The sequence below is a fragment of the Lepidochelys kempii genome, chromosome 11 (assembly GCF_965140285.1).
Source record: "Lepidochelys kempii isolate rLepKem1 chromosome 11, rLepKem1.hap1, whole genome shotgun sequence".
Classification (NCBI taxonomy): domain Eukaryota; kingdom Metazoa; phylum Chordata; order Testudines; family Cheloniidae; genus Lepidochelys; species Lepidochelys kempii.
Genome location: NC_136390.1, coordinates 59,601,652 through 59,615,422, shown reverse-complemented (window position 1 = coordinate 59,615,422; position 13,771 = coordinate 59,601,652). Strand labels below are relative to the sequence as shown.

General features: G+C 43.6%; 1 protein-coding gene across 3 annotated transcripts in view; it reads left to right on the top strand.

Moving 5' to 3' along the window:
• TMEM237 (transmembrane protein 237) overlaps positions 1–12,043 on the top strand; it is a 29,874-nt gene extending 17,831 nt beyond the window's left edge. For 2 of the 3 annotated variants that reach the window (XM_073306437.2, XM_073306435.2), the window contains 4 exons: positions 7,281–7,354; positions 7,984–8,077; positions 9,706–9,827; positions 11,762–12,043. In XM_073306437.2, coding sequence (XP_073162538.1) covers positions 7,281–7,354; positions 7,984–8,077; positions 9,706–9,827; positions 11,762–11,829 — 358 coding nt within the window. In that variant the 3' untranslated portion in view covers positions 11,830–12,043. Of the gene's footprint in view, positions 1–7,280; positions 7,355–7,689; positions 7,843–7,983; positions 8,078–9,705; positions 9,828–11,761 lie in introns of those variants that run through there. The other variant, XM_073306436.2, reaches the window with a different exon arrangement.
• The last annotated feature ends 1,728 nt before the right edge of the window (positions 12,044–13,771 follow it).

Below are 13,771 nucleotides of genomic sequence, written 5' to 3'. Positions count from 1 at the left end.
TCGATTTTTGTACTCCTCCCCGACGAGGGGATTAGCGCTAAAATCAACATCGCTGGGTCGAATTTGGGGTAGTGGGATGCAATTTGACGGTATTGGTCTCTGGGAGCTATCCCAGAGTGCTCCATTGTGACCATTCTGGCCAGCACTTTCAACTCAGATACACTAGTCAGATACGCAGGAAAAGCCCTGGGAGCTTTTGAATTTCATTTCCTGTTTAGCCAGCATGGCGAGCTCATCGGCACAGGCGACCATGCAGTCCCAGAATCGCAAAAGAGCTCCAGCATGGACTGAATGGGAGGAATTGGATCTGATCGCTTTATGGGGAGACTAATCCGTGCTATCAGAACTCCGTTCCAAAAGACGTAATGCCAATATATATGCCAAAATCTCCAAGGGCAAATGCAAGGTGTTTACAATGCCCACAACTGCAGCGGTGATTGGAGCGGGCTCCCACTTGCAGTGCTATGGTGTATGCACGGGCAATCCAGGAAAAAGGGCGAGAAATGATTGTCTGCCATTGCTCTCACGGATGGAGGGAGGGAATGGTCACTGACGACATGTACCCAAAACCACCCCTGGCTACCTTGTCCGTTATCTCAATTTTTAAAAATTTAATAAAGAAAGAATGCATGGTTTCAAAACAATAGTTACTTTATTTCAAAGGGGGAAGGGTGGTTGTCTTACAGAGAATTCAAATCAACAAAGGGGGTGGGTTTGCATCCAGTAGAAACACACACAACTGTCACACCGTAGCCTAGCCAGTCATGAAACTGGTTTTCAAAGTCTCTGTGATGTGCAGCACGCCTTGCTGTGCTCTTCTAATCGATGTCTGGCTGCTCAAAATCTGATGCCAGGCGATTTGCCTCAATCGACCACCCTGCCATAAACGTCTCCCCCTTACTCTAACAGATATTATGGAGCACGCAGCAAGCAGCAATAACAGTGGGAATGTTGGTTGCACTGAGGTCTGACCAACAGCGCCAGCGAGCTTTTAAATGTCCAAAGGCACATTCTGCTGCCATTCTGCACTTGCTCAGACTATGATTGAACTGCTCCTTACTACTGTCCAAGCTTCATGAGCCATGGGAGCAAGGGGTAGGCTGGGGTAGGTGCGACCGTGCAGTGCCGCCAGCTGGGAGAGCAGCCTGAGGCAGAAGCCTCCGGCTCGCAGGAGATCAGGATAGCAGAGTTGCAGTGGAAGCGGTGGAGAGAGCAAATCACTGTTGATGAGGACAGCTAGCAGTCCTACTGCACAGTCCGCTGCAGAGTTGCAGCAGATCAGGATAGCAGAGTTGCAGCGGAAGCGGTGGAGCCGTTCACCATTGATGCGAAGGCACCCAGGAGCTGCTGCTGTGTGGCCAAAGCAAAAGAGCAAGAGCCCTGGACTTGTTACATGTGGAATGTACGGCTGCAAGATTCTTTACCAGCAACAAAGGACAGGAATATGATGAACCTAAAATCTAAAAAGGCCCGCACATTTCCCAGAGTCGCTATCCTTGATAACAGAACATCAATGATTGCAGCGGCTACTTGGATCACAGCAGCCCCCACAGTAGACTGGCCTGCAACAGCAGTGGTGACAGTGAGCTGAGCGGGCTCCAGCTTGCAGTGCTATGGCGTCTGCGCAGTTAACCCAGGAAAAAGGCCACAAAACGATTGTCTGCCATTGCTTTCATGGAGGGAGGGAGGGAGGGAGGGAAGGAGGGGCGACTGACGACATGCACCCGAAACCACCCGTGACAATGTTTTTGCCCCATCAGGCATTACGAGCTCAGCCAGAATTCCAGTGGGCAGTGGAGACTGTGGGATAGCTACCCACAGTGCACTGCTCAGAAAGTCGATGCTGGCCACGGTACTGTGGACGCACTATGCCAACTTACTGGGTTTAAGGGGGTGCATGCAATCAACTGTATAAAACCACTTCCAAAAAATGGACTTCTATAAAATCGACCTAATTTCATAGTGTAGACATACTCTTAGTGTTTTTCCTGGTTCCGGGTTACGAAGGAAATGAAGAAACAGAGGAAGCCAGGACTCAAGAAGTGCAGTTCCGGCATGGCTGTCTTCCCACTATCCATGCAGTGCCTTAAGTGCCTGGGAGAAGGACTGTCTCTTACAGAGTGTTTTATTTGCCAAACCTTTATTCCCAGAGGCCATAAGAATAGGGAGACTCGCAAGAGCTCCTCTTTCTAAAGGAAGGTATTGAAGCTAGATCCTCTGGACCCGCTAAGGTCTTGGATCCTAGCTCTAAGAGGCCAGTCTCTGCCTCTGTGACCTGAATGGCTTCAAGAAGCTGCAACCCCTGTCGGGGCCTGATTTGGTTCCTGCAGATTCCCTCAGTTAAGCCCCCGAGGCTACAGATGTCCAAAGCAAGTGCCATGTGGTTGGATCTAACTGCCCCTGTCTGGAAGAGAGGTTGAGAGAGAGTTTGGCCACTGGTTGTGTACCTTGTTCATCCCAGCTACCTGGACCTGACGGAATTCCTATGGAACAGAATAGGTTCTGACTTCCACTTCTGGATCCAGGAAGATGGAACTGATGTATAAGAATCTGGACCTTCAGCACCTTTAGTTCAGTCTGTCACAGCGCTGAAGAAAAAGAGGCATAGAGACTAAATGGTCACTGTTAGCAGTGCTGGTTCCTGGGTATCAGAACTGTCCGATCCATCCGATTCTGACAGGGCCTCTACAGTTCCAAAGTGGAGATCTGTTCCAGACCTGCCTTCAGTAGCAAGGAACATGGATTTATTTATAATGTTGGATCTGAGGTTGTCCACATTGTCACATCCATTGTCAGTTCCTGGCTCCGTTCGGGCTATATCCTCAGTTCTGGAGAGCTGTGTCACCATGGCAGCCCAAGTTCATCTTCCAGCTCCAGTTCACGTTTTACTTCTGAGTGTGAAACACAAGTCATTCAAAAAGAGGCACGTTATCCTGGTTCCAAGATCTTCTCCCTTGTCTCTTGTTAGGAAGGAGTGATCAGAAGATGCTGCTGGTCTTTTCCCTGGAACACCTTATGCTGCTTCCTCCTGGGACCCCGTACAGGGTCTCCACAAAGAGCTGGATCTCCATACTTCTCTCTGGATCTGCTGTTATCCATGGTGCATTCTGTTTCAGATCTAGACCTGGATCCTTTCCAGGAGGAAGATAGATTAAAAATGCAGAGACTTGTGCCTCTCCTTGTATCACCCTCTGGATCACCTCCTGCAGTCAGAAAAACTAAAGAACATGAGATCGACTGCCTGCTCTTTGGGTATGATTTCACATGCTAGGAGTAGACCCTCTACTCCTTCTTTCCGGTACCAGAGACAGCTCTACCAAGTCTTCGTGGTTTTACTTTTGTCAGGTCAGAGACATGAAAAATATCAGCAGTCTGCAGCATTCCAGAGCCAGCATAAAAAGAGGCCTTTTTTAGCCCGAGGTCTAAATCTGAACAATCCACTTCCTCATCTGCACCTTCAACATGAAACAACAAGCCTTAATTTTGACAGGATGATTGAAATCAAGAACCAGCCAGTCAGAACCAATCAGCCCCCTTCTTTGGAAAGAGACTAGCTCACTTTATTAACACATGAAGACAAATTATGTTGAATGAATGGGTTTTAGAGATTATGGAAAGGGGCTGTGTCATACAATTCAAAAGATTGATCATCATCCTCCATTACCCCCATACCCATCACTCTTCAGGGACCTCTCTCACAAGGGTGGTATTCTTGCAGAAATAGAAAAATTACTTTGGGTGGGACCAGTTGTGGAGGTCCCCGAATACTGGAGAGGGGGAGAGTCATGGCTGCTATTCCCATTACTTTGTGGTGTGGAAGAAGGATGGGGGGCGGTATTTCATCCGATACGAGACTCGAGTGACTTGAACAAGAACATTTGGAAGTTCCAGTTCCCTATGTTGACATCCCTTCGCTTTCAGTCATGGATTGGTTCACAACTCTTGATTTAAATGACTCATTTTTTCCCTATATCAATTTGTCGCGCATTGTAAGTACCTCTGTTTCATGGTGGCCGGATGCCATTTTTAGTACAAGGTGTTTTCTTTTGGCCTCTCCACAGTGCCCAGAATTTTTACAAGATGCCACCCTGTGGTAGAGGCTCATCTGAGGAATGAGGGTATTTTTATTTACCCTTATTTGGATGATTGGCTACTGGAGCTGCTGTATGCAAGGACCTGTTAAGCCATATTGTTTTTACAACTAATCTCTTTTCAGATGTTGGACTTCTTCTCAACCACCCAAAGTCAATTCTCTGTCCTACTGAAAGGATTCCCTTTATAGGCTGTATACCAGACTCTGTGGAAGGGAGGGGTTTTCTACCAGATGAAAGATTTCAGTGGTGTGTCGCTCAAAGAATAAAATTCTTTTTGGGCCTTACGGCAGCCACTACTTATGTGACTCCTTTTGCTTATCTGAGTATGAGACCTATGCAGCATTGAATGTCTTGGGTCTACAGAGCAAGTTGGGACAGCCTCCATATGTTGATCATCATACCTCAGAACATTATAGCCTCCCTGAAATGGTGGTCAGTGAGAGCAATTGTTCAGAGCTATATAGTTCAGTCTCCTAGATCCATCTCTGATAGTCAAGTTGGATGCTTCAAGCAAGGGTTGCGGGGGGTTCATCTTAATCAGCTGACAGTTCAAGGGCATTCCTTTTATCAGGAGACACCCTGCACATCAGTATGTTGGAATTGAGAACTGTTTGGCCCTGAAGTCATTCCTTCTTCACCTATAAGGGAGGGTGGTGCAGGTGGTGACGGACAGTATGTTGGCAATGTGGAACATCAACAAGCATGGGGTGTTCATTCTGCTCTTGTGTGCAGAGACTGTAAATCTATGGTATTGGGGTATCCTTCCCGATGTCTGTCCTGTGGCCTTGCATCTGGCAAGGTAAAATAATGTAGTTACAGATACACTTAGCAGAGACAGTGCATGAATGGTCCTTAAAGTATCAGTCGGTTCAGACCATGTTCTTCCGCTGGGATCACCCAGATGTGGACGAGTTTGCAATGAGGTCCAACAAAAAGTGTTGCCTCTTCTATTCCAGAGCGGGCAGAGACAATCTATCCCTGTCAAATGCTTTCCTTCTCCACTGGGGAAAGACTCTAATGTATGCTTCTCCCAAATGATTCTCTTTTCCCTGGTTTCAGAGTAGCAGCCGTGTTAGTCTGTATTTGCAAAAAGAAAAGGAGTACTAGTGGCACCTTAGAGACTAACAAATTTATTTGAGCATAAGCTTTCGTGAGCTATAGCTGAAGCTCACGAAAGCTTATGCTCAAATAAATTTGTTGGTCTCTAAGGTGCCACAAGTACTCCTTTTCTTTTCCCTGGGTTGGCCACATCAACAGTGATCTACCAATCTTCTGCAACTGTACTGCAGAGTCTTTGTGTCTTCCTCTGTCTCCAGACCTGCTGTCTCAGCAGGAGGGAAAGATCTTTTGACCAGACCTACAGTCTCTTCACCAGATGCTGTGGGTGATTGGACATTCACTCGGTCTGCTCCTGCTTTTCTTTGCTTGTACAGGACATACTAGTTAACTCTAGAAAACAGTCCACTAGAAGCTGTTAGTTTAAATTGGATCAGATTTCAAGCATGGATGAAGGGAAAACCTGATTCCCCTGTATCTGCTTCCATTCCTTGTGTTCTGGAATAATTAATATACTTGAAGTCTTAAGTGTTAACTGATTCATCATTAAAAGTTTATTTGGCAGCCATCTCAGCATATCAGACTTCTAGTTGATGAAAGATCACTGTTTGTTCCGTGAAGGGTTCATGCAGGGTTCATGCACTAGGAAACTTTCAGGGCACACCCTGAGTGTTGTGTAGGAGCAGTGCACACACTGCTCCTTCCAAGGACATGAACCATGGAAAGTCGTCCAAAGGACATGAACTGTGGGAAGCCTCCCGTGACTGGGCTCAAGGCCCAAGAGCAAAAAATATAGTAAATAAAAGCTGGTAAATAAAAATATTAATCAAAGTCATATTATTCCTTTGCTGTTTCCTTTTGCTGTTAAAGTATGTAATGCGCATAAATAAAAAAAACATTTAAAAAAGGGAAAAAAGCCAACACGGCAGACCAGCCTGCTTGCTTGCTAAAAGCTTTGTTTGTCTTGCATTTAAACCACAACAGTTCCGTGTTTAGTCAAAAGGTTTATCAGATGCATAACACACACACACACACACACCCTGGTTAGAGATCCTGTCCCTTCTTGGGATCTAAATTTGGTATTGCCCATGCTGGTAAAATTTCCCTTTGAACCCTTTGCTGAATGTTCTCTGTATCATTTGATCTATCAAGATGGCTTTCATTATCCCCTTCAGAGTGAGTGAATTGAATACCATTTTGGCTGATCCAACTTTCACTTCTTTTCATAAACAGAGGAGTTCTCTGACCTGATCCCAGGCTTTTACTTAAGGTGGTATCTGATTTTCACATCAAGCAGACAATTAATTTGCTGTTTTCCCCTGAGGCCTTGCTCTAATAAAGAGGATGCCAGAAGGACCCTTGCTTATTATATAGATAGAACTAAGAGGTTTTGTAAATTATCAAGATTGTTTGTGTCTTATGCTAAAAATTGAAAGGGTTATATGGTTTCTTTCCAGACTGTATCTCTATGGATTAACGATGTATTGCTGAATGTTACACACTAGCAAAAGTTCCTATACCTGCTTTGATTCTATCATTGTGGCTTCTTCCTTCGCTTGTCTTAGGGAGGTGCCAGTTGCTGAAATTTGCAGAGCTGCTGCCTGGACTTCCAGTAAACATTATGCCTTGGACATGGCCTCTAGGGTAGGCACTGGATTTGGTAAAGCGGTGCTAGTCTATTCAATTAGGACTCTGTTCCACCTCCAGGTCAGTTTTCAGCACTGCCTATCGCTCTATCCCTTAAGAGGGAATATGCAGAACCACGCAAAGAAGAACTTAAGGTTACTTCCTTGTAACCAAGGTTCTTTGAGATTGCTCTGCATATTCACTCTTCCCACCTGACTTTCTCTCTGTCAGAGTCCTTGTTTGTTTGGTTTCTCTGGCTTTGTGGTAGAAGGAACTGAAGTGATGAGGGCACCTTACCCCTATACAGCCTTGTCTTCAGAATGTCAGTAACTGAGAGGAGAGGCAGGAGGCAGGGCATGAGAATGCTTCTTACACTGCTGGAAGAACTTTCTACCACAAGGTGGCTCAGTACCCGTAAGTGTACATACACAGAGCCATCCTGAAGAAATTTTATTATAAGTAAATGATTTCATTTCTTTATATTTATATAATATATCTGTCCAGGGTTGACTTGGCTAAAGCATCAGTAGCAGTGCGAGGCTTCCTGACCCTGGATCCAGCAGCCATAGCCTCTTTCTGTGAGTATACAGCAGACCATAACATTCAGTAGCAGAAAATTACAGCCTTTATGCATCTTGGCATACGTTTTCAGTGCTGAATTTAAACATGCAATCTACAGTACTGTTAATGGAAATTTCATCCCTAATTGTTCCCTACTTTAAAAAAATTTACATTACTGTATTAAATATTATCACTTCAGTCTGTTCGATAAAAATGGAGGGTCAAAGAGCTGAATGTTTCACTAACTATTTAAAAGTAAAAGTTTGGAATGAGTGGTGGGATTTGTAGTTCTTCTGAATCCTTTTTCTCTTTCTTACCCCATGTAATGTATTTTTTTCCATTTTGAATGCAGCACATGTACGAAGTAGAACAAGAATAATGACATATCCCTTTGACTTAGCCAGCAGATGGTTAGTGGCCTTGGTCAGGATGGTAGAATGCAGGGGGCAGAAGGCAGATTTGAGAGATTAAGGAGAGTGCTGGAAAAGAAGACTGGGCAGTGGAAGTGAGCAGCACATTCTATGATTTTGGAGACAGTGGGGTGGAGGGAGAGAGAGAGAGCATTATTAAAAATCATTATTTTGTGACTAGATAGTGTTTTATGTAAAATTAGTGAAAGCTGCACATTTCTTTCCATTTATCCCAGTATACTTTGTTGCTCTCATCTTGTCTCTGAGCCAGCAGATGACAAGTGACAGAATCAACCTCTATACACCACCTTCGGAGAATGGGAGCTTCTGGTAGGAAATCTAAATAGCATTATTTTTTAACATTTTCTTGCCCCTTCTATGACACAGACCATGTAAGAATGTTTAATTAACATTGGTTTAGTGATGTCATGTAGTACACATCTAAGTGTTATAAAAGATTCCCAAAACTAAACCTGTCCTAATATTTTTGCATTTGAGACCTTAAACTGAGCCCTTGATGACTTTGAGAATTGAGGGTGTTTAGCAAGTCACAATAGGGCTCACTGTGTCTAATGGTTAAATGTATCCTTTATACAGCTTCATTGGCTTTGTCCTCAGGCCCCTGTTTTGGAAGTGACCAAACTGTGAAATGGCACATCACAGAGATGGCACATTTTCTTTCCTGGAGCAGATCAATCTGTGGAGTGCCAGTGTCTTTTTTGGAGGAGATTATCTATTCTCTCTAACAAATTAGGGAAAAGTGCCATAAAAAGACACTAAACAAGAGGCTACTGCAGAATTATCGGCCTTTGTGTAGAAAGACCATCGCTTCTTGAAGGGTGGGCCAGTAGTTGAGACAGAATCAAATTTGATGTTCCTAGTCTGTAGTCTTCATGGCTCTCAGAGACAGTCCTTCAACAAGGTGTCATACTCCTTTCTAGGCAGGACAGCTGTCTGGAATGCAGCCCTTAGGGAAGTTCAGACAAGTGTTCAACACAAAGTAAAAACAGAATTGGTAATTTGATATAGACATATCCCACTCTGTCACAGTCATAATTAAAAGTTTGTCTCCTCTGCAGATTTTACTACCTCACTACTCATTCCCCTTTCCAGATCATTAATAAATATATTAAACAACACTGGGTCTAATATGGAACCTTGAGGCCCCCTGTTGTTAACCTTTTGCCAGGATGACAATTGACCATTTAATCCTGCTCCTTTATTTTCTGTCTCCCAGCTAGGGAAGTGGGTTAGTGATGAAATCTAACTTGAACACTCACTCCATGCTAAGTAGTGGGGCTTCTCAGTTGCGTCATAGCCTTTGGTATTCACTCTCCTCTACAGCCCGTCAGATCCCAAAACCTTTAGAGCAGGGGTGGCCAACCTATGGCTCCAGAGCCACATGCGGCTCTTCAGAAGTTAATATGTGGCTCCTTGTATAGGCACCGACTCTGGGGCTGGAGCTACAGGTGCCAACTTTCCAGTGTGCTGGGGGGTGCTCATTGCTCAACCCCTCGCTCTGCCACAGGCCCAGCCCCCAGTCCACCCCTTCCCACCCCGTCTCCTGAGCCTGCCATGCCCTCTTCCCTCCTGCATGCCATGAAACAGCTGATCAGGGAGGTGTGGGGAGGGCTGCTGGTGGGTGGGAGGTGCTGGGAGCAGGGGCAAGGGAGCTGATGGATGGGGGCAGCTGACATATTTCTGTGGCTCTTTTTGTACATTGGTAAATTCTGGCTCCTTCTCAGGCTCAGGTTGGCCACCCCTGCTTTAGAGCATGAGGTGAGAAACATTTGTTGTTCAGTATTTGATTTTGTTTTTGTTTGGTGTTTTTAATTTCTCCAGTTAAAGCATCTAGCTGCCAGAGTGCTACATGGTAGAAGTTGTTAAAATAATAATATATACACACCAGGAAAAGCCTCACTATCTTCACCCTAATAAGTATCTAATGCTTTTCTCAGGACTGCAGGTGCAGAGGAACAGATTCTTCAGCCATGGATTGTGGTGAATCTGGTGGTGGCCCTTCTAGTTGGGCTATCGTGGCTCTTCTTATCTTACCGACCAGAGCTAGATCACAGTGAAGGTATGGAACATTAAGCCTAGAGGAAAGTTGGAGACTGCTATGTTCCTTTGGCCCTCCCAGATCTACTCTGTTCTGTGTTCAGAACTGGTCCTTAGAAATGTATCAGTGCTATAGTTAAGGATAAAATATTTCTATTATAATCCTTTTTTCTCCTCCTCTCTCTCTCTCCCTCTGAATACTCAGAACTTTCCAAAGAATTCACTTCTTGGAATGAAATTGTCCTTTGTTGTTCTCTTCTGATTATTTTTTTTTAAATTTGAGGAAATAATACGGTCATTTTTGAATGCTGTAGGATGGAATTTTTCCCCCTGTGTGTGTTAAACAAACAAGGAAACCTAACCAGTAATTTGTCCTGGCTAAAGCAAAATAAGATGACTTTTGAAATATGAGGGAGGGAAGGAGGGAAGCATGACTTTGATTTTAAAAAAGTTCAAACCATTTGAAAATTATGTACTCTGCTTATATATTAGAAGACTATATATTATGTTTTAAAGTGCACATTTCATGAATGACGTTTGTTGAATGTATGTACAATACTGCTTGGGCAGCAAATTCTTTTTAACAGACCAGAAAAGCAGGAGTAGTCCTTACCTAGACCTTCCTACACCGTCAAACTCCCCCTGTCCAGTGATACAGGCCCATTAATCTCCCTCACACAGTAATAGTGCGTCATTTATTATGTTATGATTGAATTACTTATTCAGTTCAAATTTTGCAGGCTTTGAATGTAGTGGGTCCTACAGAGCTCAGGGACAGTGCATAGTCCCCTTGTCTGTTTGGTGCAGAGCCTGGATGCTGCTCTGTTATCTCGGAATGGGGCTAGTGCCCTTTGGTGTCAGGATCAGGAACTAAAAGGTTGCTTAATGCTACCTTTGCCACTCCTCCCAGACTTGTACAGAGCACAGCTTAGCCAGTCCAGTGAACCTACAGTGAATATGTAGGTTGCTTGGGTTTCAATCACATGTCAACTGATGTCACCAAAAAAATCCCCTTTGATAGTATTTTGTAGATTTATGGAGCTTTAAAATATTTCTTCAAGCTGCTTTACAACATTTAACAACTTTTTATATCTCAGTTCCCTGCTGTCCCCTACTCCCTTTCCTGGTGTCATTCATACGTGTTGGGAGGGGAGTTGAAATTCAAAAATCCAGCTGGATTTTTAAATCTTTGGACTGCAAGCAATATATAATAGTATTATTGAAAAGTGCCTTAGAAATGGGGAAGCTGAGACACAAAGAGGTGAAATTGACTTTCCCAAGGTGAGCCAATGGCATGGTCTGGCCCAGAACTCCTCCGTGTTTCCGGGCGCTAACCACTGACTAGAGGACAGTGCCTTAAAAGTTTTGAGAGAGAAATTCTGAGAAGGTTCATCTCAGGACTATCTTAAACAGACTGAAGGAAACTCAAAACTATTCAAAAACAGTCTAACAAGCTCATACTTCATTGAGTAAAAAAAAAATCGCCATCTGAAACAGCATATGGAGGTCATCAGCAAATGTGGTGGATCCAGCTATATGCTGAAGTATATTTTTTTCCTCAGCTAAATGTGCTGCCAGCTAGATAAAAATTGATAATATTCTAAATTGAATTCTGCTTTCTGATTGTAATGTAATTTTAAAAACTTTCTAATGTTGACTTGTCTGGTTAGTTTATTTTGCTGTTTGTATTTTTGATAATGTCACTAGTCCAAATGGAGGATACTGCTGTGTGGGGGTTTGCTGGCATTGAACATTCCTCATCGTACTAAGGCTTTTAGTACAATGGCAGCTTGGTGGGGACAGGGATGTCGCTTGCCATTATCAAGGTGTTGGTATTATTATTTAGAAGACAACTCAAAGAGGAAGTTTGGAGAAAAGCAGGAGAAAATATTCAGCAATCATTTATATGGTTTTTCACTAAAGCATTTAAAAATACTGGTTTTCTTTCTCTTCCAGAACTGATGTTTCATGCTGAAGTAGAAGAATTTCCTCAGCTGGATAAAGGCCTCACTGTCCAGTCGTAGTGCAGAAAATGCATTTTCATATACTGTAGCTGAGACTGAGGACTTAGCACTTATACGTATTATACCTGTATATAATGCTTTTCTACAAAACAAAATTTGTATTTTTGTACATTGTTTTATATATATTTGTTGCTGATGGATCTTTTATTTTAATTATGCTATTTTAAAATATTCCAAAGATTTTTGAAAATAGAACTATAAAAAATGTTATATATTTTTTTTCTGATAAAGTGAGTCTTTTCTGGGAGATAAACTCAAAACTAGTTTGGTAAACATCACTACCTAGATAGCACGGGAAGAAGACTGATGGGATACAAAAGATCAGATGGGCAAATGCTTTTGTGAGTAGCATTTTTTTTATCCTCAGCCAGTTGCATTTCGGTGTTGATGCTAATGTCAGCTCATCTGATTAGGATGTATTACTTGGTTAAATATTTTTAAAGATCAAAACACAAGTCATCTTATGAAAAAAATAGTAGAATAAAAGTTATTTTAACAGAATATACAGTTAGAGAGAAAACTAACAGTCCTTTGGGGTGATCTGTTTTAGTTGTCATAGAAAAATGTGTAGCTGGTGTTAGGAATTAGGTTGTCTAGGGCTATATCTACAGTACAGAGTTAAATCAACGCAAGTGTCACCGACAATCATAAACTGCAATAACAACATTGCTTGCACATGTTTACATAATGCTCCCTGCATCAGCGGAGTGCATCCACAGTTAGTTCTCTAGCATTGACAGAGAGAGCAGTGCACCATGGGTAGCTAGCCCACTGTGCAACTTGCCACCTTCTGCTGCTAGGAGTTGTGGGAATGGGGAAATAGATCAGAGTGCATCATGGTTGCAGACTCCCTGTCCCATCATGAAGTTTTTTCTGTTTCATCATTCCATGGGTGTCCGACTATGTTTCACGCCATTTTTCAACAGCCACTGTAAACTATGCGCCCACCGTCTCCACCTGAAATCATGGATCCAGCGCTGCTCTCTAGTCTTGTCATAAGTGTTATAAACACAAGGTGGCTGATCATGCAGTATTTTATGAGCTGCAAATCTGAACAGGAATCCGTGCTGCCTGCCCTGCTGGGTGCCATGGAAAGAAACCATTCCAGATTACTTTTGGCATTCACAGAGTAGCTGCACGTGGTGGACCATCGCTATTGGGCTTGGGAAGCAAGCACCAAGTGGTGGGATCGCATCATTATGCAGGTATTGGATGATGACCAGTGGCTGCAAAACTTTCGGATGCAGAAAGCCATTTTCCTGGAACTGTGTGTGGAGCTCTCCCCTGCCCTATGGCACAAGGACACCGCAATGAGAGCTGCTCTCTTGGTGGAGAAGCGTGTGGCAATTGCTGTGTGAAAGCTGGCAACTCCAGACTGCTACTGGTCAGTTGCAAATCAGTTTGCAGTTAAGAAGTCCACCATGCGGGTTGTGTTCACTGAGATTTGCAGGACCATTAATCACATCCTGCTACCAAGAACTGTGATACTGGGAAATATGCATGGAATAGTGAATGGCTTTGCAGCAATGGGATTCCCTAACTGGTGGAGTGATTGGTGGCATGCATATCCCAATTTTGGCCCTGGGCCGTCTTGCGAGAGAGTACATCAATAGAAGGGTACTTCTCTATGGTATTGCAGGTGCTTGTGAATTACTGGGGTCGTTTCACTGATATCAATGCAAGGTGGTCAGGAAAGGTGCATGATCCATGCATCTTCAAGAACACTGGCCTGTACAGAAAGCTGCAAGCAGGGACTTTCTTTTGAGACAAGAAAATTCCAATGAGGGATGTTGAAATCCCTATAGTAAGCATACTCCTTATTCCCATGGCTCATGAAACCTTACACAGGAAACCTGGACAGCAGCAAGGAGCGCTTCAACAATAGGCTGAGCAGGTGCAGAATGACCATTGAATGTGCATTTGGTAGATTAAAACTGCACTG